Source organism: Bufo gargarizans, chromosome 6, assembly GCF_014858855.1.
Source record: "Bufo gargarizans isolate SCDJY-AF-19 chromosome 6, ASM1485885v1, whole genome shotgun sequence".
NCBI classification, from domain to species: domain Eukaryota; kingdom Metazoa; phylum Chordata; class Amphibia; order Anura; family Bufonidae; genus Bufo; species Bufo gargarizans.
Genome location: NC_058085.1, coordinates 101,718,377 through 101,742,562, shown reverse-complemented (window position 1 = coordinate 101,742,562; position 24,186 = coordinate 101,718,377). Strand labels below are relative to the sequence as shown.

Genomic DNA, 24,186 nt, shown 5'->3' with positions numbered 1-24,186 from the left:
TATGGATAAGAGTGGCAGTGTTGCTAGAAAAAAAAAACAGACCTTTTTTTTCCAATGTTGGACAATAACGTTAACAATTGTGAATAGTTGATTAAAAAAAAGTATTGGAAAATTGCAAATTGTAAATTTTAAATACACAATGAATAACTTTTATTTTCTGGAGTACCCATTTATTGAAAGGACTAAAGAAAATATTCCTAGTTTAAGACTACATACTTTAGATCTCATTTGTGTACCTGAAATATCTCTACGGCGGTGTCATGTACTGCAATACAGGTGTCTTCTTTATGTTGATTTTCGGCCAACATCTACACAAGCTCCTTTCATACGTCACTTGCTACACTGTAGGTGGAACAGAACTCACAAGCTCTGCCATTTATGGTCAACTTGTCTTATACTTTTTCTTTATCGAAACTGAGCTCCTTTCACATGAACGTTTGACAGCTCAGACACTGTGAAATACAGTATTGCACATTCTCTGCAGTAGACTTTGGGATAGATTTGCACAGTCTTAAAAAGGAACTTGATGGAGAAAAATGTGCCAACTTGGCGAGTCTTGAGCTTTTCTGAAAACAGACAATAAAATCTACGCTTCTTAGGAGTAGGCATAAATTTATGCTATTATTTGTGACATTTCTAGGGATAACAGACTTAGGCTACATGCACACGACCGTGCCATTTTTTTTGCGGTCCGCAAACCGCGGATCCGCAAAAAATGGAAGCCGTTCGCGTGCCTTCCGCAATTTGCGGAACGGAACGGGCAACCCATTGTAGAAATGCCTATTCTTGTCCACATAACAGACAAGAATAGGACATGCTATATTTTTTTTTGCGGGGCCAGTGAAGTAAATGTGTCCGCATCCGAGCCGCAAAAACGGCAGCTTGGATGCGGACCAAAACAACGGTCGTGTGCATGAGGCCTAAGGGTACTTTAACACTAGCGTTTTTCTTTTCCGGCATAGAGTTCCGTCACAGAAGCTCTATACCGGAAAAGAACTGATCAGTTTTATCCCCATACATTCTGAATGGAGAGTAATCCGTTCAGGATGCATCAGGATGTCTTCAGTTCAGTCGTTCAGTTGACTGATCAGGCAAAAGAGAAAAACATAGCATGCTACGGTTTTATCTCCGGTGAAAAAAACTAAACACTTGCCTGAAGGCATGTTTTTTCATAGGAATGTATTAGTGCCGAATCCGGCATTCAAAATACTAGAATGCTGGATCCGTCCGTGCGGTCTACGCATGCGCAGACCAGTAAAAATTTGAAAAAAAATCTAAACGGACAAACGGACAGACGGATCCGTTCTTGCAATGCATTTTTAAGATGGATCAGGATCCTGATCAGTCTTAAGATGCAATCAGTTTGCATGCGTTTTGCCAGATTCGGCAGGCAGTTCCGGCGATGTCGCAAGTGTGAAAGTAGCCACAATGGAATGGCTTAAAGGGCCATTCCAATCTGAAAGTGTATGGCATTGTCAAAGAATATGCTATAAAATAAATGTCAGATAGTGTGGATCCCACCTCAGGAGAATAGAGCCCTATCTCACTGCCACTGAGAATGGAGATGTAGCAGTGCCAAGGTTATGCCAATTTTTAAAACTCCCTAGAAAACCCATTTTTGGATAATAGACAAGAATAGGCTAAACACTGCATATAGTATGATTATAAGGGATTGATCTAAGCAGTGCAATTCTGCAAAATAGGCTCTGCATGTACATAGGCTTAGACTGGCCAAACTAAACACCAGAGGATTTTCTGTTGGGCTCAGGTTCTGAAGGTCAAAAAACCCATTTGGAGCCAATCACTTGTTAGCATGGTCTATTTCTTATGGGTTAAAGCAAACTTTTTTTTTTAAGTATACCTCGTAGAGTAATTATTTATTTTATAGGCAAATGGTGGGTCAATGAGATCTTATGGATATGATCAGCTACTGTGATGACCTATGACAAATGTACACTGTAAATAGCCTAAAAAACTGCATCATCCCCATAGATCTCCCTCCCAACCTCTCTAGCCAATTAGTGCTGAAGGTGTATGACATGACATTCAAGGTCTTCCATATAATTCGGAAATAAATTCTGTATGATATTTATGTAAATAAATTATTACAACTACTTTGTAAACAGCACATTTTATTAATAAAAAACTTGTAATAAAAGAGAAGCTTTACACAGTATTTCTCGCAATACAATAAAAAAATGTAAAAAACAACATAAAACATTGTTTGTCTTGGGGTAAAAAAAAAAAAAAGGAATTATTTTGGCATCTTATTCAGTTGAACAGTTAATAAAAATATGAGATGAACTTGTCTGATCATGAAGAAATACATAGAAATTTCCATCTGAGACCTGTCAGAAATAAATTCATGAGATGGGCTTCTTTTTATGCATTTCAATATAGAGGAACCTTGTGGAAAAGTAGTACAAAAATATTATTACTATACCAATTTCAATATACATTTTCCGTATACAAAGATGTCTGAGATAGCTTACAACTATAAGTTGGGGACATTTTATGATTGTGAAAACATTGAATAGTCTCATAATGCATTTCCCGTCCTCTGGGATCCTACCCATTATGTTTTCAAATAAGAAACATAGGATAAATGTATCTGCAAAGGAAAAAGGTAAAAACATACTAGCTTGGTTAACCAGTATGATCAAGGTTGGAAGACCAAGAATGGAGAGTTGTCTTGTGGAAGTATAATACTAAAGTTCATGGAGCATGATGTAAGCATGCTATTCAGAGCTAGGAGATGCTGTAGAGTCTAAGTCATCTGCATCTTGATCATTTGGAGACACTGGCTGTCCACCTTTGACACGTTTCCACTTCATTCTTCTGTTCTGGAACCAAACTTTAACCTAAAAAAGCAAAGTAAAAATGTCTTAGCACAGATACAAATTACAATTTTAGGTAATTTTGGGGCCAGCTCTAATATGTAAGCCCTTGGGCAACACATTCATAGTCTACCCCTGTCTTGGTTTGACAAATGTAGAACATGTTTTCCCTTGTGACAATAGACCCGGTTTGGTGATAACCTAAATTTTTGCTATCCTTACTGTGGTTACCCCTAACTGGATGACCCCCTATCCATATATATATATACAAAAGAGAAAAAAGAGATTGGCAGCACCGTCCTAAATGCAAACGGATAAAGGGTGCACCACCCCAATGTGGATATAAGCCAATCCAAATGAACACAAAAATATGTAAAAACGGGCAGCACTCCAACGGATAAAAATAGAAAAATACTTTATTTACCCACAAAGATCATGCAACGTTTCGGCTCTACACAGGAGCCTTCCTCAAGCAACTGCTTGAGGAAGGCTCCTGTGTAGAGCCGAAACGTCGCATGATCTTTGTGGGTAAATAAAGTATTTTTCTATTTTTATCCGTTGGAGTGCTGCCCGTTTTTACATATATATATATATATATATATATATACTGTATAGGCTGTCATTGAAGGGATCTCCTGCTAGGGACCCCTCTTTACCGATCAGAGGACAAAACTTTGACAAAGAGGGATTTTTTTTTGCTCTGGCAGACCCAGTAGGACTATTTGAATGGTCACCATGTGCTATAATCTTCTCCACAGTTGTTTACTGCATGGGTTTTGGCTTTTAAGGCATTCGGCACAACTCCTTTAAACAGGGTCCTCAGTCTTATTGTCTTATATATCACTGAGATATAAAATAACATTAAAGGGGAATTAAAAGAGATAACTATTAGATTGTGGGGTTTCAACCACTTGGACCCCCTCCAATCATGAGAATGAGTGCTTGGCTGTCTATTGAACTCCTGCAGAGATGAACAGAGTGGCCATGTGCATGCTCAATCTCTTGATCCAATAATTTCAGGGGCCTCTGAGAGTGACACCCTTTATTATGAGTGATGGTGGTCCCAGTGGTAGGATCCCCACTGATCTAATAGTTATCCCTCATCCTTTGGATAGGGGACACCTTTTAACAACCAGAATACACCTTTAATAAAGATTGTGAGCTGGAACCCCTGAACAAGATCATCCTATTCATGGTCATGGCTTTATTGAAATTAAATAGTGCCATCAGAGACAATGAGGGTTGCCCGACACCCTTTAGCTTAAAGGATGTCTGTACCCTGGAAATTGTTAAGGATAATAGAGGGTTCAGTCATGTTACCTAACTCGTAGGACAGCAGATTGGTCATACCTGTCTTTCAGTGAGGTCGAGGTTCACAGCTATCTCGTATCTTCGAAGTCGGGTCAGGTAATTATGATGAGCAAATTCAGCTTCCAGCTCCCTCAGCTGTTCTTTGGTGAAGGCTGTTCTTTCTTTTCTGGCTTTGCTGTTTGTTTCTGGTTTGGTGACAGTATCTCCATTTTCTGTGCAAGAGAAGACACAAGAACATGTAATAAACTACCATTTACAAATTATATTAATATACCATTAAAAGTCAAAATCACAGCTTTAAATTAGTAAGTAAGATGTCCTTGAAACAACTACTTTTGAAAACTACTGACACATCTATGGTGGTCCATAGGTTGACTATGAAGGGAAGAGTTTATAGTGCAACTCAACTGTCTGTAGCTCATGTATGGGGTTGAGGCAGATAGTGGAGATCTGAATTTACCATTCTCAGTTTAGATCTTATAACAAGTGTATATTAGGGAACTGTATGTGTTGTAGCCCCTAATTATATTAGTGTACCAGTAAACTGGAGGGATTTTGTAAAGTATACATTTGAGATATGATAAGCACCCCATCATCCCTATCCAAAAATTAGGATTGACCCCTTGTTTTATAGAATATAAAATTAATATTGTGTTATACAATGTTCTTGCTCAGTTTATCATGTTCTTAGCGTTTTTATATATTCTATACTTCTGTAGACAGACAGCACATATTCAAGGTCAAAATATGCTTCAAGGGCATCTGTCAGCAGATTTGTATCTATAAAACTGGTTGAACTGTTACAAGTGCTAACACCTGGTCCCTGACTTCTCCGAAACTTCAGTATCCGTGACAGGAGCAGTATAGGCAAGAGGCTTGCACTTGCACAACTTTCCATAAATGAATAGTGCAGGGCAGGGGAATATAAGAAACTTTGTAATATATATTTTGATAAAGAAAATTGCTTCTATCTGCTTTTAACAGGCTGCTTTGCTCTTTCCTGCTTTTACATTGATGTGTACGGAGTGAAGCTGCTGGATGAGAGACGCACAAACTGCAGTTGCTGAGCTCTGCTACACTTGTACATCTAGTAGGATAAGGCTCTACCACTGTTCAGAGTGAGGTAATAAATCACTCCCGTACATGCTGTTAGTAGCCTTCTCCATTGTGTGTGAGGCTAGAGACTGAGAAATGAGTTAACAGAGATAAGAGGCTGAGTGAAGGGAAACAGGAGGAAAACAGCATGAGAAGCAAAGTAGTAAGCATCATTCTATAATAAGAAACATTACAAAGTTTCTCATATTTATAACTGAAGGTACACTTTAAGGTAGTTCCATCCCCTGACCCAAGAAACAGTGTAATCTATTCAGGCATCCTGTATCCTCAAATACCAGAAATAACCTAATTTCTCTATTCCCACTGCAATCAGGGAGGCAAGCAAGGGAGTCTCATTTTAAATTAAGCTATCAAGACTTTGTCTATGTTATACTGTACACATTTCTCAGTAAAATTGAGTTATATACATTGCTGTATAGTATAGAGTTTTATTGCAATTTATTAATTTACATTCACTCTTTTAGAAGGAACATAGGGGGAGATTTATCAAACTGGTGTAAAGTAGAAGTGGCTTAGCTGCCCATAGCAATCAATCAGATTCCACCTTTCATTTTTAACAGCTCCTTTGGAAAATGAAAGGTGGAATCTGATTGGTTGCTATGGGCAGCTAAGCCACTTCTACTTTACACCAGTTTGATAAATCTCCCTTATAGTCTTGTGCTTCCCTAAAATATGCCATGATGCCATATAGGTTAGCCTAGATTATATTGAATAATAAGAGTGTTATATTCAGGGTCGTCTGCTTCGTTACTCTGATGATGAATGAAACAAAGAGCAGCCCCGACATAAAAATATGACATTGAGAGTTAGCAGGTTTTAAAATTGTACTCAGACAGCCTCCCAGACGTTTGCCGTATGATATCATTATTGCATTACTATCCTTGGAACTCTTTGACATACTGCAGCCATCCTTATGGAATATTTTGTCTCATCTGGAGTTTTTTTTTTCTTTAAGACATTGTTTTAAGTGCGAGACTCTTTCCAGTGTGTTTTCCTCATGCTCCACATGAAAAGACTCACATATTGGATCACAAATGAGGCAGCATCTGGCTTCTGCACAGTAAAGCCTAGCAGAGATCACACCTCAAGCTGCTTCTTGCTGCTCGTAAACCCTGTGATAGTCATGCACCGGCAACAAAATTGCACCTTCTGTAGAGGTGGAAAGAAAAATATTACTTTGAAGTGTGCAAAAATGAAGATCAACAAAATGTTGTAGTCGGGCCAAAGTACAGTTCAAACTAACGTACGTTCTAAGAACTAATAGACGGGCAAGCCTCTGTCTTTTAGCAAACTAAAAGTCAGACTTTTCCATTTCTCCTTTCCTGTCCTTATATAATTTCAGACATTAAATACATTTATATATTTCATTTTATTTTTATTTTTTTCACAACAATGTTGCTATGCTGGATTATGTTATCAAGATTTTCCAGATTTTGAAAATTACATTGGTGGTAGTCTACAAATCGGAATCTTAAAAGAACACTAATAGAGACGACTGTGCTATGACTAGTGTAGGGTTTGAGAAGGTGGAGCGTGGCACAAGGATGATCTCTTTGGTGCTCCTTGAATTCTTCAGCCATGGTCTACTCCCTCAGGTCCAACATAGATGTAACACAGTGTATACGTTTTTCCTGGACCGTCCTTTTAACCGATCCTTTTGGTCTTAGTCGGTTACTAAAACTGGCTAAGATGTTGTCTATCTATATATTATGTATATCTCTTAATCTATTAAGATTGCCTTATGCAAAACATAGCAATGCCTCTAGGGAAAATAAACCTGATGTAGCCGCTCTAAAGCTATGGCTTCTGAGAAATTCATTCTGATTTCATAACACAAAATTAATTTTACTCTTTTTTTTTACCACTCAACTCAGTTTATATAAAACAGTATGTGGTATATCTGATACTTTAGCCTTGGCACACACTGCATAAAATGTGAACCTATTTTGCCCCTCTTTTGGCACCTGTATCAAGTTAGTACCTTGGCTCGCAATGATTATGACTCTTAAGCACAGCATCGTAATGTAGAACACATGTTCGTGTGATTCTAGATGTTGAGTATATCATTAGCAGCAGAAGAGATGCCAACAATCTGATATGTCATGCTAGACTCTTCAGAAGGATAAGCCAGGTGGTTCTCTCTGAAGGTGTCAAATTCTAGTAGGTAGCAGGCCGTTCTCCACAGTGACCATCAGCAGATCACAAAATCCAGCCAGCACTCGCTCTCAGGATTGGCGAAGCCCCACGTGGAACAGATAAGGAATCCCAGCAACTCCTGTCTTGCTTGAAAGTAAATTCTTTCTATTCCATATTCATTATGAATATGGAATAAAAAGAATTTACTTTTAAGCAAGACAGAAGTTCCTGGGATTCCTTATCCGCTCATCAGCAGATCACAGGCAGAAAGAGAACAGGACAAGTAGTAACACAAGACGAGTTATATAAGAAAATGAAATACAATTATAAGGTATTTTGTAAAAGTATGGCAATAAAATGTACAAAAAAATAAAAAAATTGAAATTAAAATTCCACATCTGACTTTGGCGAGTGAATTGAAATATATAATATCCAATATATTTTATTTCAAGTTTGGATGTAATGTGCCAGTGCTTTATTATAGGAGCAGTTGTACGAAGGGTGTATGCATTGGCTAGTACTTCATGTACAGATGTGTTCTCCTTTATGTATCCTCTTGGCTCAAGATATTGTGAGATGAGAGGCATTAGATAACCTGCATTAATCTGTTGGAAGTTGTGATTTACACAAAAGTAATTTTTTTCCAAAGCAGGTCATTTCCAGCCAAGAGCTAAGGTAAGAAACGCCAAGTCTGTACTGCATGTTTTTAATATGGAACTGCTTTAGAGAGGCAACGGTTCTAAAGGAACACACCACCCTAACACGGCAACTTATGGAACAAAGCACACATTTTTTAATCAAACTATGCCTCTCTATGCAATTGGTGGAGAAACGACTCCAAAATTGATATGGGTGCCATAAGGCAAAAACGAAGGCCTCTTTCACATGAGTGATACAGAATGTATCAGGGTCTGTTCTGTGAAAACTGATGGTTTTGCATGCAAGCTGAATTTGTTTTGTCTGTGATTGCCTTGTGTTTCAGCTTTTTTGGTCAGGATTACTGTACATCAGTTTTACATTAGTTTTTTACTCACATGAAGAAAAACTAAAGAATAACTCAAGGCATCTCCAAGCAACTATCAAAATAAAATAGACTGCATCTGGATGCCACGCATGTGCTGTAAGTTTTTTCACTGACCGATTGACTTGAATGGCCCAGTCTTGCAATGAAAAACAAATGAAGAATGAAAAGGCTCAGATTTTTCCTGAATGGACAAATGATCACTGTAAAACAATGCTCATGGGCCAATAGCCATGAAATGAATGGGTCAGGGTTCAGTTCGGATGCTGCCCGTTCTCGAAACGAAGCGCATCTGGATGGTAAACTCGCTCATGTGAAATTATCCTAAGTGGCTCACTTCTCAAGTTCTTTCAGTTTATTCCTTTTTTTTACATATGGATAGCAGGGACCTCCGACCACTGTTCCATCTCTGTGTCCAGAGAGGATGTGGGCTGGTTTCCCATGTCTGCAAATTGTCTATAGTTTCATATCTGGAACAATCGGAATCAACTGGTGGATTGTCCTGTTGCATGGAAGGGGCTGGAGCAGTGTTTCTTCCCTTTCAATACAAGACACCATATACTGTATAGGGTCAACACTTCCTTTATTGAGCCTGTCAACTTTAGGGCTCATGCTGCCATGTTATGCTACTTTCACACTAATGTTAAAAGTATTCAGGCCCACTGATATGAGCATTTCATGCTCTGATTCTATGTATAGCATAGGGACAAGGGAATTTTTGTTTACATTTTTCACTGCTAGGAAAAGGCTTCCACCTAGAAATGTTCCTGGTGACATCACCAGCACTGATGGGCGGGCTTTAGCACTGCCCTAGCCGCTTAATGGTCTAGGGCAGTGCTAAAGCCCACCCATTAGTGATGGTGACATCACCGGGCTCAGTGCTCTGTGGAAGTCTCTGCCTAGCTTACCCATGGAGAGCCTGGTACATGACCGGATCTCCAGAAAAAGCCCTTGCCTGCGAGATTTAGCACAGGGCTAGGGAGAGCATTGGAGCATGAAAGAGTGGCTGAGTGGGGTAAGATGGGGATATGTCCATCTTCAGCTCTGAACTCAGACAACCCCTTTAATGTTCCGGCAAGGAACAGCCTGCTGGAGCTCTGCAGGTCTGGACTAGCCAGACACTGCCGTTCACTGCCAGGGCCCATTGGCTATAATGGGAACCGACAGAGATCTGGCTGCTTCCTGGCATTTTGACAGCCGGACAAAAAGTTTTGAACACATTAATGTCTGTCCGGCCGAAACCCGGCATAAATTCCTGGGCACAGCCAGATTGCCACCAAATCCCATTATAGTCTCTGATTTGATATGGAGATTTTTCTGTTGAATTCCGGAATTATGGCAATCCATAAAACCTACCCTATGGCATTCTAATATGTTGCAGTGAATTAAAAGATAGCTGCCTATATCATATAGTATATGATCTGCAGATTACATGTGTATAGCACGCCACCAGCAACAACATTTCTAGGTTCCTATTATTTCCCCAAACGCACATATATGTATTACTTACAGCAGGTCTATTTTAGTCAGTTATATCACTGAGCGTCTTTTGTAGTCGTGGACTGGTGAAAAAAACACTTCAGAATAAAGTGGAATTTCCTGCATATAGATAGAGCTTGGATTGTCTTTCCTACTTGTGGTTACGTAACAAATGCAGGAAAGCTTAAATCATTTCCCGCATATAATAATATGAGGGATGTTTATTATGAACGAGAAAGAACGGCTCTTTCTGCTTAGGATTTACTAGCATTGTGTGTTAGTCACTACGGAGAAGGAGAATGGGATTTCAATACAGCGTGAGCTTCTCCTGGGCCCATTTTGTAATAGCTTAAACTATAGCTGATCCTCGCTCTTGCTATATAATTGAATGCATGTATCATTGTGTTATACTAGCCCCAGCTGAGGGACATGTAACCTGACTGTGTCCTCCTGCTCCATACTGAGATAAGGAATCTGAGGAATTAATGAGTCTTTAATGAGCCGATAAAGGCTAATAGGAGCAACCCAACCTGGTAAAGTGTCCCTCACCTGCAATATACACAGATTAAGCACTGAAAAGCCGACACTTCAGTCAGTGTAATTTCTTCAGTTTTCTTTTATTGTTAATTTTATATTCAGTTTTTAAATGTTAATAATCCTATAAATATTTTAGACGCTAAACTAGAGAATTAAGAAGACTTCAGGAAATATTAGACATTTTAATCCACCCCACCACCACTCCATGGGACCTGTCAAGTGAAGCATACTTACCTGCTCCTCAACACTTCAGACTACTTGAGTCCACCACTCTCTTCCCCAGATTTCTAGCGGTGCAGGTAAACATTCGGCATGGATAGGTGACCCAGTGACGTCCTGTTTGGGTGGGACACCACCCTTGTGGCCACACATGACCCCTTTGTCTCTGGAGCGAGAACTGAGAATCTGGGAGGTGGTAAGTATGCTTCACCCAACAGATTCCACAGGTTGGGAGAAGGGGGATTGATTAACAATTGATATGAGGCTGGATAATCCCTTTAAGCTATTGGTGACAGAGGTATGGTTTAATGCTTTTGAGACCCAATGAAAAATCTTCTGTAGAAGGCCCCACCAACTACTGCATGCCTTTTATTACATTGGTGGCCATTCATGTGATGGAGGTGCCGTTAGGCCATTATGACACTAGGACTGGTGTGCAGCTACTACCTATATCACAGTTGGCAACATTCCCAAACTTGCAGGTACTGTTCCTAATCTTTCGAGATAATCCATGCAAATTCTGGCAGTCCCTGGCCAAGAAAGGGGAAATGGAGGGATTTTTTAGGATTGGGAGGTCCTGCATGGTTTAGGGCATTCTTGGGGTGGCATCTATTTGACCCTAATTTGCTAACTACAAGGATGGTTACGTATGCTATATGCCCCCTATAGCTACAACCCTGATAGGTGTTATCAACATCTTAAGGCCTCATGCACACTCTGTGTGCTGTCCGCAAACGTGGCTCCGTTCCGCGGCCCCGCTAAAAAAATATAACATGTCCTATTCTTGTCCGCGCTTTGCAGACAAGAATAGGCATTTATATTGCCAGTGCCCGTTCAGCAAATTGCGGAAGGCAACACAGGCAGCTTCTGTTTTTTTCGGATCCGCGGATTGCGGACTGCAAAAAACGGCACGGCCGTGTGCATGAGGCCTAATAGAGTTGTCCAGGAATAGAAATACAAAGAAGAACATCACCCCTTATTCCACCTAGGTTTATCTCATTTCACTTTAGTGTTGCTGAGCTGCAATACCAGGCACAACCCATGAGCAGGAGTGGTGCCGTTTTTGCAGAAAACACCCATATTCTTATTCTGGACAGTCCCTTTAAGTCATTTGCATATCACACTATGACTACACAATAATGGTCACATATATGCAGCATCACAGCCAATCGCAACAGCCACAATTATAATCCTGCACTGGAAGATGTGCTAAATACAAAAACTCTGCCTAATTTTCTGGTCTTTTTTCCACCTTTCCAGCTTAGAGAAAAAAAATGATTTGGTTAACAGAGCTAAAAGAGACACAATCATGAAAATTGTCTACCAAAAACACTGCCTGTTGCCCATGACAACCAATCAAAACACAGCTTTGGTTTCTAATAGTGCTCTTGAAAAATGAAAGCTGTGCTGTGATTGGTTAGTATCGATAGCAAAGACAATTGGGGTCATTTATAAAACTGGTGTAAAGTAGCACTGGCTTAGTTTCCCATAGCAACCAATCCGATTCCTTCTTTAATGTTTGACAGCTCCTTTAGAAAATTAAAGAAAGAATCAGATTGGTTGCTATCGGCAACTAAGCCAGTTCTATTTTACACCATTTTAATAAATGACCCCAAATATGTCTAGTAGACAGTTTTCACGACTCTTCCATGTTAATATGGGGCTAGGACTTGCTTCAGAGTGTTTTGCTTGTTCTCTAGTTTACATGAGATTGGAGAAGTAGCATAAATGGAAGGGTGCTTGGCACTGCCGGTAGTTGATCCCTCAGTATATATAATAATCATGACATCAGGCCAGCTCCTAAAATGTGTATGATCATGTTAGTCACCATGCTTTTGTAGACTCTATGAAGACCGTGATGCAATGATACGTCCTCTGCTCCTGTATTACTGCATAAATAAGCAGGAGTTTGTGAAGCCGGGTGACACCCCATCTGGGAGCTGTCGTGACAGCATAATTGGTCACACAACTTTCCTGAAATCAAATAAGCAAGGGGGGCATTACTAGAAGGTGTAACGAGATTGTATGATATTGGATAAAAAAGGACTTATCTTTTAGGAAACAGTGCCCCTATTGACCGTGGACTGTCCATTTATTTCAATGATGCTGAGCTGCAATACTAGGCACAGACTGTAGGGAAGAATGGCGCTGTTGCTAGAAAAGTGGTCTTTTTCACCCCATGCAGCTCTTCTACAAAAGGACCTGTCAGCAGTCATGAGTAGTCTGTTTTAGAAACTACTTATATTCAGCATGTGATAACAGGGGGTTAATTATCCCCATAGCAGCCATAGCGGGTACTTGCTACTATAGTATCTATCTATCTATCTATCTATCTATTTATCTATCTATTTATCTATCTACCAGCAATCAGCTCTCTCTCTAGTTGTATAGTATTAGATATTACACTTGTGTTCAAAATAATAGCAGTGTGTTTAAAAAAGTGAATAAAGCTCAAAATCCTTCTAATAGCTTTTATTTCCATACACACAAATGCATTGGGAACACGACACATTCTATTCCAAATCAAAACATGAAGAAAAATATATCAAATTTGTGTTGTTCCTCAAAAAAAAAAAATGAAAAGTGAATATTAGACTGTTCAAAAAAATAGCAGTGTTTGTGTTCTTTACAAACTCAAACATTCACTATATAAACTGAAAAATGTTTGAAGATTTTTTTTCCCTTTGAATCACTGAACTATGATTTAGTTGTATAACCGCTGTTTCTGAGAACTGCTGTACATCTGTGTTGCATGGAGTCAACCAACTTCTGGCACCTGTGAACAGGTATTCCAGCCCAGGATGATTGGACTACATTCCACAGTTCTTCTCTATTTCTTGGTTTTGCCTCAGAAATAGTATTGAGCGTGAATATTCGAATAATGAATTTTTATTGCGAATATCGCCACTTCGAGAATTCGCGAATATTTACAATCTACTGCTATGTTTTTGTTATATCGAATATTCAGCATTTTTTTTCCATCTGAACACATGATTTCTCTCTGCTTCTTGCTTGTGGGCCAATGAGAAGGAAGCAATGTCAAGTTCACAACAATACTTAGTGCACCAATCAGTAATCTGTAGTCAGACCTGCTAAAATGTGACATTGCACGCAGTGCGAAAGAATATTCTAATCACTGCCGATTAGCACAATCGCGACTATATTGGAGCACTTGACTCTATCTGCATATAAAGCTATTGTAATGTTCTGCCGTGCCAACCATTTTCTCCAGTCTCAGGAGAAACTCATGAAACTTCTAGCAGCTTGAAAAATTTAGCCAAAAGATCCACGCCTGTATTTCACGTTACGAATTAGCATTACGCTTTTTTTACATTGCCGATTTTTCGCATTCAATAAAATAATCTCGAATTTGCAAATATATGACGAATATTCTACAAAATATTTGTGAAATATCGCAAATTCGAATATAGCCCCTGCCGCTCATCACTACTCAGAAACTGCATTTTTTATGTCAACCCCCAAGTTTTCTATTGGATTAAGATCTAGGGATTAGGGCTGGCCACTCCATAACGTCAATCTTATTGATCTGGAACCAAGATGTTGCACATTTACTGGTTTGTTTGGGGTCGTTGTCTTGTTGGAACACCCATTTCAAGGGCATTTCCTCTTCAGCATAAGGCAGCATGACCTCTTCAAGTATTCTGATGTATTCAAACTGATCCATGATCCCTGGTATGCGATAAATAGGGCCCAACACCTAGTATGAGAAACATCCTCATATCATGATACTTGAGCCACCATGCTTCACTGTCTTCACAGTGCACTGTGGCTTGAATTCAGTGTTTGGGGTCATCTGACAAACTGTCTCCGGCCACTAGACACAAAAAGAACAATCTTACTTTCATCAGTCCGCAAAATGTCTCTTTAGGCCAGTCAAGTGTGCTCTTTGGCAAATTGTAACCTCTTCAGCACATTTTTTTCAACAGTGGGACTTTGCGGGGGCTTCTTGCAGATAGCCTGACTTCACATAGGCGTCTTCTAATTGTAACAGTACTCACAGGTAACTTTAGACCTTCTTTGATCTTCTGGAGCTTATTGTTTGCTGAGTCCTTGCCATTTTGGCTATTCTTCTATCCATTTGAGTGGTAGTTTTTTGCCTTCTTCCACGTCTTTCAGGTTTTGGTTGCCATTTTAAAGCATTTGCGATCATTTTAGCTGAGCAGCCTATCATTTTCTGCACTTCTGTATATGTTTTCCCCTCTCCAATCAACTTTTTAATCAAGGTACGCTGTTCTTCTGAACAATGTCTGGAACGACCCCTGTTCCTCAGAATTTCAGAGAGAAATGCACTGTAATCAGCATGTACAACATTTGCTGCCTTCCTTCCTTAAATAAGGGCAATAACTGCCACCTGTTTTTCGAAGAATGAATTACCTCAATAATTGAACTCCACACTGCTATTATTTTGAACATGCCACTTTTAATTAGTAATTCAATTACACAGAATCAGCAGCATTCATGTCATGACTGTTGGGTCTGTTGGGTGTCTATTACTCTACTACACCTGCTAGTAAATTATTTGCCATGTAGAAATATAATGTCTACCAAAAACTGTGATTGATTAGGTTAGTGATGTCTGACTGCTATTATTTTGAACACAACTGTATATTCTTTGCAGTAACTATTCAGCGCTCATCCAATGCCATACTCCAGTCTGAAATAAAACCCTCTCTTTATGAAAAGCAACAAATTATTCCAAATTATTTTGTGGCCTTGGCTCGCTGTAGATCCAGAGCAGGGCTGACGGAAACAGATAAATTAAGCGTTACTTGCAATATGTGTCTTTCCTGCCAAAACTACTATGTAAAAAAATAAAAGCATGTGTAAATAGAAGATGTTTTCTAAGTAAGTGAGCTCCAGTTATTTATGTTTTGTTGACATTTTAAAAGATGAAATTGGCAATGAACCATTTAGGATCAGGGCCATAAAATGCGGACAATCCATCCACAATAAATTACATTCAATTTGTTTGCCTAACTCTTGTAGTGTGGAGCGCTGGTAGCTAAATGATGAGACAGATGTGTCGGTCTTCTACTGGATTAACATATGGTACTGTATATTACACCAGGACGTATTAGAACCTCTCATTCTCATAATATACTGTATATATACTCTCACTAAATTTGACAAGTATCAAAACAGTTGCAAAAAAAATATATAGATTTTTCACCTTCTCCCTTTAACCCCCTATTAGACTTATCAGGAACGAAAGTTCATGGGGATGCTCGTTACTGATAACTGACCCGTATAATTGAGCACCAGAAAAATGAGCAAACACTCAATCAGCGGCAGATGGGCATCATTCATCAGGATCAAAGAGGCCCGATTATCGGCAGTGCCGCTCCCTGTGTGACCAGGGATGTGCTGCCAATAATGAATTGAACAGAATGAGGGAGCAAAGAATCGTTCCTCGCATTCAGTTTGCATTGGCTTGAGTAATCAGGTGAGCGCAAATGAGTGCCGATAGAGGTGTTATTATAATCTATCGGTGCTTGCACTGCAGTATAATACCAAACTTACCAGTTTGATACATTACCCTCATTGTCCTAGAAAGAGTACTCAAATATCAAACTGATAAACCAGGCACAATGCCTTGTAAGGCTGGTTCAGCTAAATGTAATGATATCCTTCAGTTAACGATCTGCTGCTTCATTCTCCAGAAAGAGTATTTTCTAATCCATATGCAAATAAACATTCAAGTGCACTGAGGGTGGATCCAAGCCATTAAGTGCACCCTTGCTCCTCCAAATTCCTCTGCAAGCACCTCCCTCTCCTTCCTGATTGACAGGGCCAGAGAAGATGACTATGCAGGAACCTGTACCTATCAATCAAGAAGAAGATAGAAGGCTGGCAGAGGAGGCAGGAGGAACAAGGGTGCACAGAGTAGCTTAAACCTGTCCTCAGGGCACTTACCTGCTAATTTGCATATGGATCACTTTATCACAAGTGTCTGTAAAGGTTCTCATTTATCCAGGTCATGGTATATCTGTAAAGAATAAATCAAGGCAACTGGACTTACTGTAGATTTCTTGAAAACGTTTTACTCGTTCTTCCAACGAGCTTTCTCAACATTACCAGATGTTGATTCAGTTACATATTTATTCCCAGAGAATTCTTGTACAGTCACTCAGAATTGAGAAAGCTCATTGGAAGAACGAGTGAAACGTTTTCAAGAAATCTACAGTAAGTCCATTTGGCTTGATTTATTCTTTACAGATTTACCACAAGTATTTTTACTCCATAATGAAGCAACAGTTCGCTAAGTGATGGGTAACATGCAGATGAGCTAGCCCTACAAGACCTTGTGCCTGGCTTAACAGCGAATTTCCTGGTGTCAGACTCCCCATAAGACCAAGAGGAACAGGTCACCTGCTTCACGCCCCCCTCTGTGGCTTTGTCTCCTCAGTAAGAGAGCACCCTTCTTACTCAGCACAGACTCTACAGTATCAGGATGTCTAGATGTTTTGTGTCTAGCTGAGATCATTCTATGTAATATAATAACAGTCCCAAAGGCTGACCATAGAGAGAAATATTGGTTGTCAGATTTAAAGGGGGTGTGCCACTAATATAAATATATCTCCCCCAACAGATTTCGCTGTTACATCACTTTTTGCAAAACCACCATTTATCAAAACTGCCTTATTCTGAAGTTATTATCCTACCATTGCACCCTGTGGCAAATGTTCAGTTGCTGTAGGTAATGTCCTGCGTTGGAGTCTTGTAACGTAGGATGCACAAAGGGGTGTGGTTAGTGTCACATGTCCTGCTGATGTCATGACATGATGGGACAGCAGTCACATGACAAACTAGGAAGCATGGAGGATAAGAGAAAACTGCAAATGAGGTAAATTTGGAATGGAAGGAATGGACCTAGAGTAAAAGATTAAAATATACTTTACAATGAAAAGCAGTTTATGACACAACCCCTTTAATTTTCTACCCCAATTCTCAGTAATCAATTGACCACATCTTTGGTGCAAGTGATTTGCAGTATCATATGAATTTGATGAAGCCTGATGACCTATTTAGGATACTCAAAGCGAGGGTAACCCGCGTATTTGCTACTATGTGGACAGACCTTAAAGAGATGGTCTTATCTCACGGTTACTAAGGCGAGATGAGACAGTCACGACCACCTCCTCCGGGACACAGCAGAGCCCTCTGACGCTTGCTGTTTCAGTAGATCCCATTGCGGTGCATGAGAGTTACGGAAACAGCGTAACAAAGCAAGATATGATGTTTCCCTATGTCCCATATCTTGCTGTGCTACTCTGTTTCCATAGCTCCCGTGGACAGCAATGGGAGCTACTGATTTCCCGGCCAGCTGGTGGTCGGGACTGTGTCTCATCTCTCCTTAGTAACGGCGACATGAGACAACCCCTTTAAGTAGCTTTGAAAGCAGTGGCATGCACTGGGGAATGAAGAATGGTATATAGCCTAAGGTGATATCTGTGCATAATTATATTAATAGGTTCATTAGCTAAAAGAAGATGGGCCTTATATAACTCATGGCACGTCTCCTTGCTGTGTATTGTGCAGAAGGACACCACATATCTGGTACCAGTCAGTAAAGCCAAGAAAGACCTTGGGCTCAGTTGCCCTTTATCTCTTTGGCATGCTGCTGCTGTCCTAGAAGTTCTCTCCATATACCTTTGATATGTATGGTTTTAGAAAGTACGTACATTAAGCTAAAAAGATATATACAATACAAATAGTAAATAATGTCTAAATATATCACTTTTTTAGGGAAAGAAGCAATGACTGGTGCAGGTGATAAATACTTCTTGAGAAGGAATTGTTCTCTCTTCATAGCCCATATGGCAAGTGAGCACCTTATAAAAGGGGTGGCAGGGGTCAGAGGTTTGAGGCCATATACAGTTCCCTCTCACATGTTTTGGTGGCAGGATTTGCACATAGTCTGCAATTAGACGCTTGTGCTTTCATGGGCTGAACAGAGGTTACACATGGCCTGCACAGCAATAAAAACCCTGTGGGAGAGACTTGTTCTTCAAGTGAACCAGCCTGTTACCTAACGCAAAAAGAACCTGGGAAATTATTTTAGAAACTAGGCTACTAACGAGAGATAAACTTCATTGTATTCCAAATTGATGTATATATAGCACATGAAGGCAAACTCTACTTTTAAATAGCAATTTGAAACATTCTACATGTTAACTAAAAAGGTAAAATAACTTTATAAATTGTTTCATTTTCTGAGTTTATATGTTATTTTCCCCTCCACTTGCCGTAAGAGCTTAATTTACAATGCTCAAAAAGAGCAATGCGCTGAGGAGGAGGAGATGCCAAAGAGTTTGGACCTAAGTTATATGGACACCTGTCTCACAGGAGATTTACCAGTCCAGTATGTTTCCGAAGGTGGAGAGCAGAATTTTTATGCAGAATTTTTTTTTTATCAAGTTTTAAAACTCTATCTCTGAGCATTAATCTTCGCTTAGTCGCTGAGGGTACCTTTATTTAATGCACATGATTATATAATGAGGAGGGAAGGAAGGGTGGAATGAAAGGTAGGTAGAATGAATGGAAATAACAAAAGGATGGAGAAAAGAAGAAAGATAAATGCAACCGATAGGAAAGGAAGCAAGGTAGGAAAGATAGAGAGAAAGATAAATATAAAGAAGTAATAAAAAAAAGAAGTGTGAAATGAAGGAAGATATAGTAGGGAGGCAAGAGAAAGGGGAAAAAAAGGAGGAAAGATATAGGAAAATAACAATAGAGGAAGCTACATGCCAATGACAGAAAGGAAGGAAGGATGGAAGGAAAGAAATATGGAAAAAAGAAGGGAAATAACAATGGTATGAGAAAGGAAGAAAGCTACTTGCTAATGGTAGGAAACAAAGGAAAGAGGTAGGGAGGATTAAGGGAAATAAAGAAGGAAAGAAAGGAAGAAAATTATATTCAAAAGAGAAAGAAAGAAAGAAAGAAATAAAGAAAGAAAGAAAGAAAGAAAAGAGGGAGAAAGGAATTAAAAATAGAAGAAGGAAAACACGAGAGAAGGAACTGAGGGAAAAATGAAGATTATCTGCATGTAGCTAGACCAATTATGGATACATCCCACGTAGGGATAACATAAAATTAGCACTTGATTTGTAACAATCGGCTGACTAATATTACTGGCATATTGCCACAAACCACCCGGGATGAGACTATTTTTATAGCTAAGAATATAAAATTAGCACTGGTAGTAACAGTATGATGTACACTGACAACTGATATACTGGTAAAAAAAACTTTCATGTGTGAATAAGAACACAAATTCCCTATCTTATATAAGGAAACTTTAAAATTATATATTGTTGGAGAATGTTTTCTATATAAAGTATTTAGTGGACTTTCAGTATTTCAGAGTGAAGTGTATGGCTTATTTTACAGTAAGCACTGTCCCAAATCCAAAATATCCAATAAGTGACATCTCTGGGACTCTGCTTGTTTTAATACAAATCATTTTCACTCAGGTTTACTCCCTATAGGCTAAGAAATAGGAGAGGGAGTATTTGTATGTTGATATAGACTGGCAGACAGCCAATAAGAATGAAAACCTAAATGCAGGTGTCCTGGGTGATTCCTGACCTTGGCTTTCCCGCTGCTACCCTGCAGTCCCCAGGGTGGAATTTCAGCAGCACTGATATAGATACCTACTCTGAGCTTTACTTTTATTAATAAAGATCAAGTGAAGTTATGTTGGACTTAATAATATATTAAACGACATTTGGCAGAGGACAGTCTTTAGAAGACAACAGGCAACGTTATACAAAATGGAGGATGAAGAATAATAAATTCTGGTATTATCCACACACAGTTTCCATTTCCTAGGCTTAATTGACATCCCTCAGAGTACATCTAAATGGAAGCTAAAAGTTTTTTTTCTATGTTAAACACGTTTCCTAAAATTCCTCTGGAGCTTTCAGTGGAAAAATTCAAGTTTTGGAAAACAATCAGATCCGTAAAATTCAATCTTTCATTTTAATAACTGCTGTATAAATTCCTCTAAACACAGCATCAGATGTGGGGCAGGAATTAAATGGTCCATGTCGAACAAGGGAATAACTTTAAAACCCTTTGTGGCTATGGGATCTTTCCACTAGACTTAAATACATCATCTCAGTTCAATGTGAATAAAATACTTTTGACTAGAAGGAGAACACTTGCTAAAAAATATTTGAATAAATAGAATAAAATTAATATTTGTATGTGGAATGGAAAATAATATACTACCAAGATTATATGGCAGCTCTTGCCCAGGTAACTTTCTGCCCAGATTATCTGACTCCTAATGCCCAGATTATATGGCAGCTCTTGCCCAGGTAACTTTCTGCCCAGATTATCTGACTCCTAATGCCCAGATTATATGGCAGCTCTTGCCCATGTAATCTGACTTCTGACCTATTTTATGTTTGATGATTGGTTTCATAATTCATAAAAAAGTAAGCCTGGACATTTCAATAATCTACATGTTCTGCCTTCCATGCTGACATTTTGAAAAAAATAATAAAAAAAAGTTAAAAGGGTTTTCCCATGATTAATATAAAAAAATGAAAATGAAACATCATATAGCACACAACAACGTATTTCTAACAAAACTAGAACAAGCCCTGGATCCAGAGATCTCCCCATTCATTGCTACAATGCTCTTCTTGACATTTCAAGGGGGTTTGCTGCAGCTCTCTCTGTCACAGCTAATTTGGTGCGTCCTTTCTACTGCAGCTCTCTGCATGTCATAGCTCAGAAAACGTGTTCTTTATGCTACAGCTCTTTCCCTATAACAGCTCAGGGGGCATGTCTTTTCTGCTGCAGCCATCTCCCTGTAACTGTCACAGCTTCTAACAGTAGATATGGCTGGTGGCAATTTAAGGATAGAACTGAGCATGTGCGACCACCTCAGCATGGTTACTGAGATGGACAGAAAAATGAAAAAAACACAGTTGGTGCTATACAGAGAGATGCTTTGGGTGCTGCTTTGAAAAATATAGATGATGACAAAGGATATCAAAGTAAAAATATTGAGGGGGAATTTATTAAACAATTTATGTCAGTTTTCTGATGTATAAAAGTCACAGATCTTGGTGCGTGTGATATTAGCACTACAATTTGTGGCTTTTTACTTCTGTAATCACTTTTTAAAGCTGTAAATTTGGCCCTTCTTACTGTATTCTAGATGGAACATCCAGCCCCTCGCGGTTCTACCAAACCACATTTACAGCATCTATTGTGCTAGACTAAGGAACAATGCTAGTAGAATAATTCAATTGACTGGTTACATTATACAATTTGAAAAGTGTTCCAGGAGCGTGATCATGATTTAGTAGAGCAGATGACCCACTACTAGGGCCTCTGTATGACTCTCTGGGTGCTTGGACGGTATCTGATTGCCCCAGAGAACTCTGTAACGGTCATGAGCATTCCTAGCAGGAAAATACAGAAAATAAATCTCATATATAAAATGATCACGGGCCAGCTGATGGGTGCAGGAACACCCCCAGTAATGTGCCCCTCACTGATGAAAGGTGTCCTACTTAAATTAAGTCTGTTTTGTCAATGTATCACTACAGTATGTCAAAATACGTAGTATTTTCCAATTACTACTATTATGACTACTACTACTACTACATTACTTCTACTTTTACCACTGCTACTTCTATAACTTCTGTTATCACTACTGCTATTACCTCTACTGCTACTACTATTACTACTACTTCCATAACTACTACTATTGCCATTACTGCTACAGCAGTGCTACTATTATTACCTCTACTGCTGCTGCTGCTATTACTACCACCACTACTACTACTATTTCCTCTATTGCTACTACTATTACTACTATAACTACTTCTACTCTTACCATTACTGCTACTGCAGTACTACTATTATGATCTGTACTGCTGCTACTACTACTACTACTACTACTGCTAATTCTATTATTATTACTACCACTACTATTTTCTACTCTCACCACTACTACTACCACTACTACTGTGATGATAACCCACTGAATAATTTCTAGAGCCTATTTGACATACAGCTGCTTGTCACCTGAGATATGTATTACCTCACCGGCCTTCCATGCCTCACAGTCAGGACTGTGACATCATCTGTCTAGAATGAAGGCTCCATGTGAGTCAGTAGTGTGCTGAGTTTGTTAACTTCAGGTTGCACAGATTTGTAGAGGGATTTCCTTTTACTTAAATGTAAACATGTTTAGGATATAAATCAGTAGGACAGGGGGAAATGGCATTAAATAATGCTTCTGGAAAAAGGAAGGGGGCAGTTCACAGTGAATCTTCTTAAATGTGAAATTGCGAATATGAATTTTTGACTATAATTTTTGCTTAACATGTAAATGTATCCCTACTATTTGCAGTGTATAGTATGGTTATATTAAATTCATTTATTTTCTAAAGAACATAAAGATAGGTGGATAGATATAGACTGATATATACATACAAAGAAAGATAATAAATAAACAGATACATTTTAGTTAGATATGAGATAGACAGATAGATAGATATTAGATAGATAGATAGATAACCAATCGTAAACAAAAATAGTAAAAAACTTCCGAAGCACTTCCAAAATATTCATTAGTAGTCGTGTCCTATATTCACAATGCAAAGTTTCCGTCCTCTTACTGAGACTTTTCCCGAACAGTGCTGAACATTTTGGGAGTGCTGGAGTGCTGCGGATATTTTTTTACTAGATAGATATGTGACTAAAAGATAGATATTTTGAGAATTTGTATTTTTATAGTTCTATATAAAATATTCTGACTGCATCTGAACCCAAATCAACGCACTTTAAATAACTGTCTGGTTTTATTGATTGATCCGGAGTACACATCCAGGCTGTTATAGGAGGGCTTTAGATCACACATCCAGGCTGTTATAGGAGGGCTTTAGATCACACATCCAGGCTGTTATAGGAGGGCTCTAGACTATACATCCAGGCTGTTATAGGAGGGCTCTAGGCTACACATCCAGGCTATTATAGGAGGGCTCTAGATTACACTTCCAGGCTGTGATAGGAGGGCTCTAGTCTACACATCCAGGCTGTTTTAGGAGGTCTCTAGATTACACTTCCAGGCTGTTATAGGATGGCTCTAGATTACACATCCATGCTGTTATAGGAGGGATCTAGATTACACATGCAGGCTGTTATAGGTGGGATCTAGATTACACATCCAGGCTGTTATAGGAGGGCTCTAGATAACACATCTAGGCTGTTATAGGAGGGCTCTAGACTATACATCCAGGCTGTTATAGAAGGGCTCTAGACTATACATCCAGACTACTGGTAGAGGGGGCATAATGAAAGAATAGTACAAATCCCTTTTATTCCAGATGCGATGTTTCAGCTCACGTAGACCATTTCAAGCATGCTGTTTCAAGCAAGCCTTTTTTCCTGACTACTGTTTTTGGGCCTCCAAACATCTCTTATGGGGGGAAGGGGTCCCACTAGACTACGTAGCCAGAATAGGCATTCATAATGCTGTTATAG

General features: G+C 39.1%; 1 protein-coding gene across 1 annotated transcript in view; it reads right to left on the bottom strand.

The window, feature by feature from the left end:
• Positions 1 to 2,142: 2,142 nt before the first annotated feature.
• The window catches only part of MEOX1 (mesenchyme homeobox 1), a 39,969-nt gene continuing 17,925 nt past the window's right edge, over positions 2,143 to 24,186 (bottom strand). Inside the window, exons 2-3 of the mRNA XM_044298715.1 lie at positions 4,188 to 4,360; positions 2,143 to 2,861 (exon numbers count right to left, since the gene is read on the bottom strand). Coding sequence (XP_044154650.1) covers positions 2,739 to 2,861; positions 4,188 to 4,360 — 296 coding nt within the window. The 3' untranslated portion in view covers positions 2,143 to 2,738. The remainder of the gene's footprint in view (positions 2,862 to 4,187; positions 4,361 to 24,186) is intronic.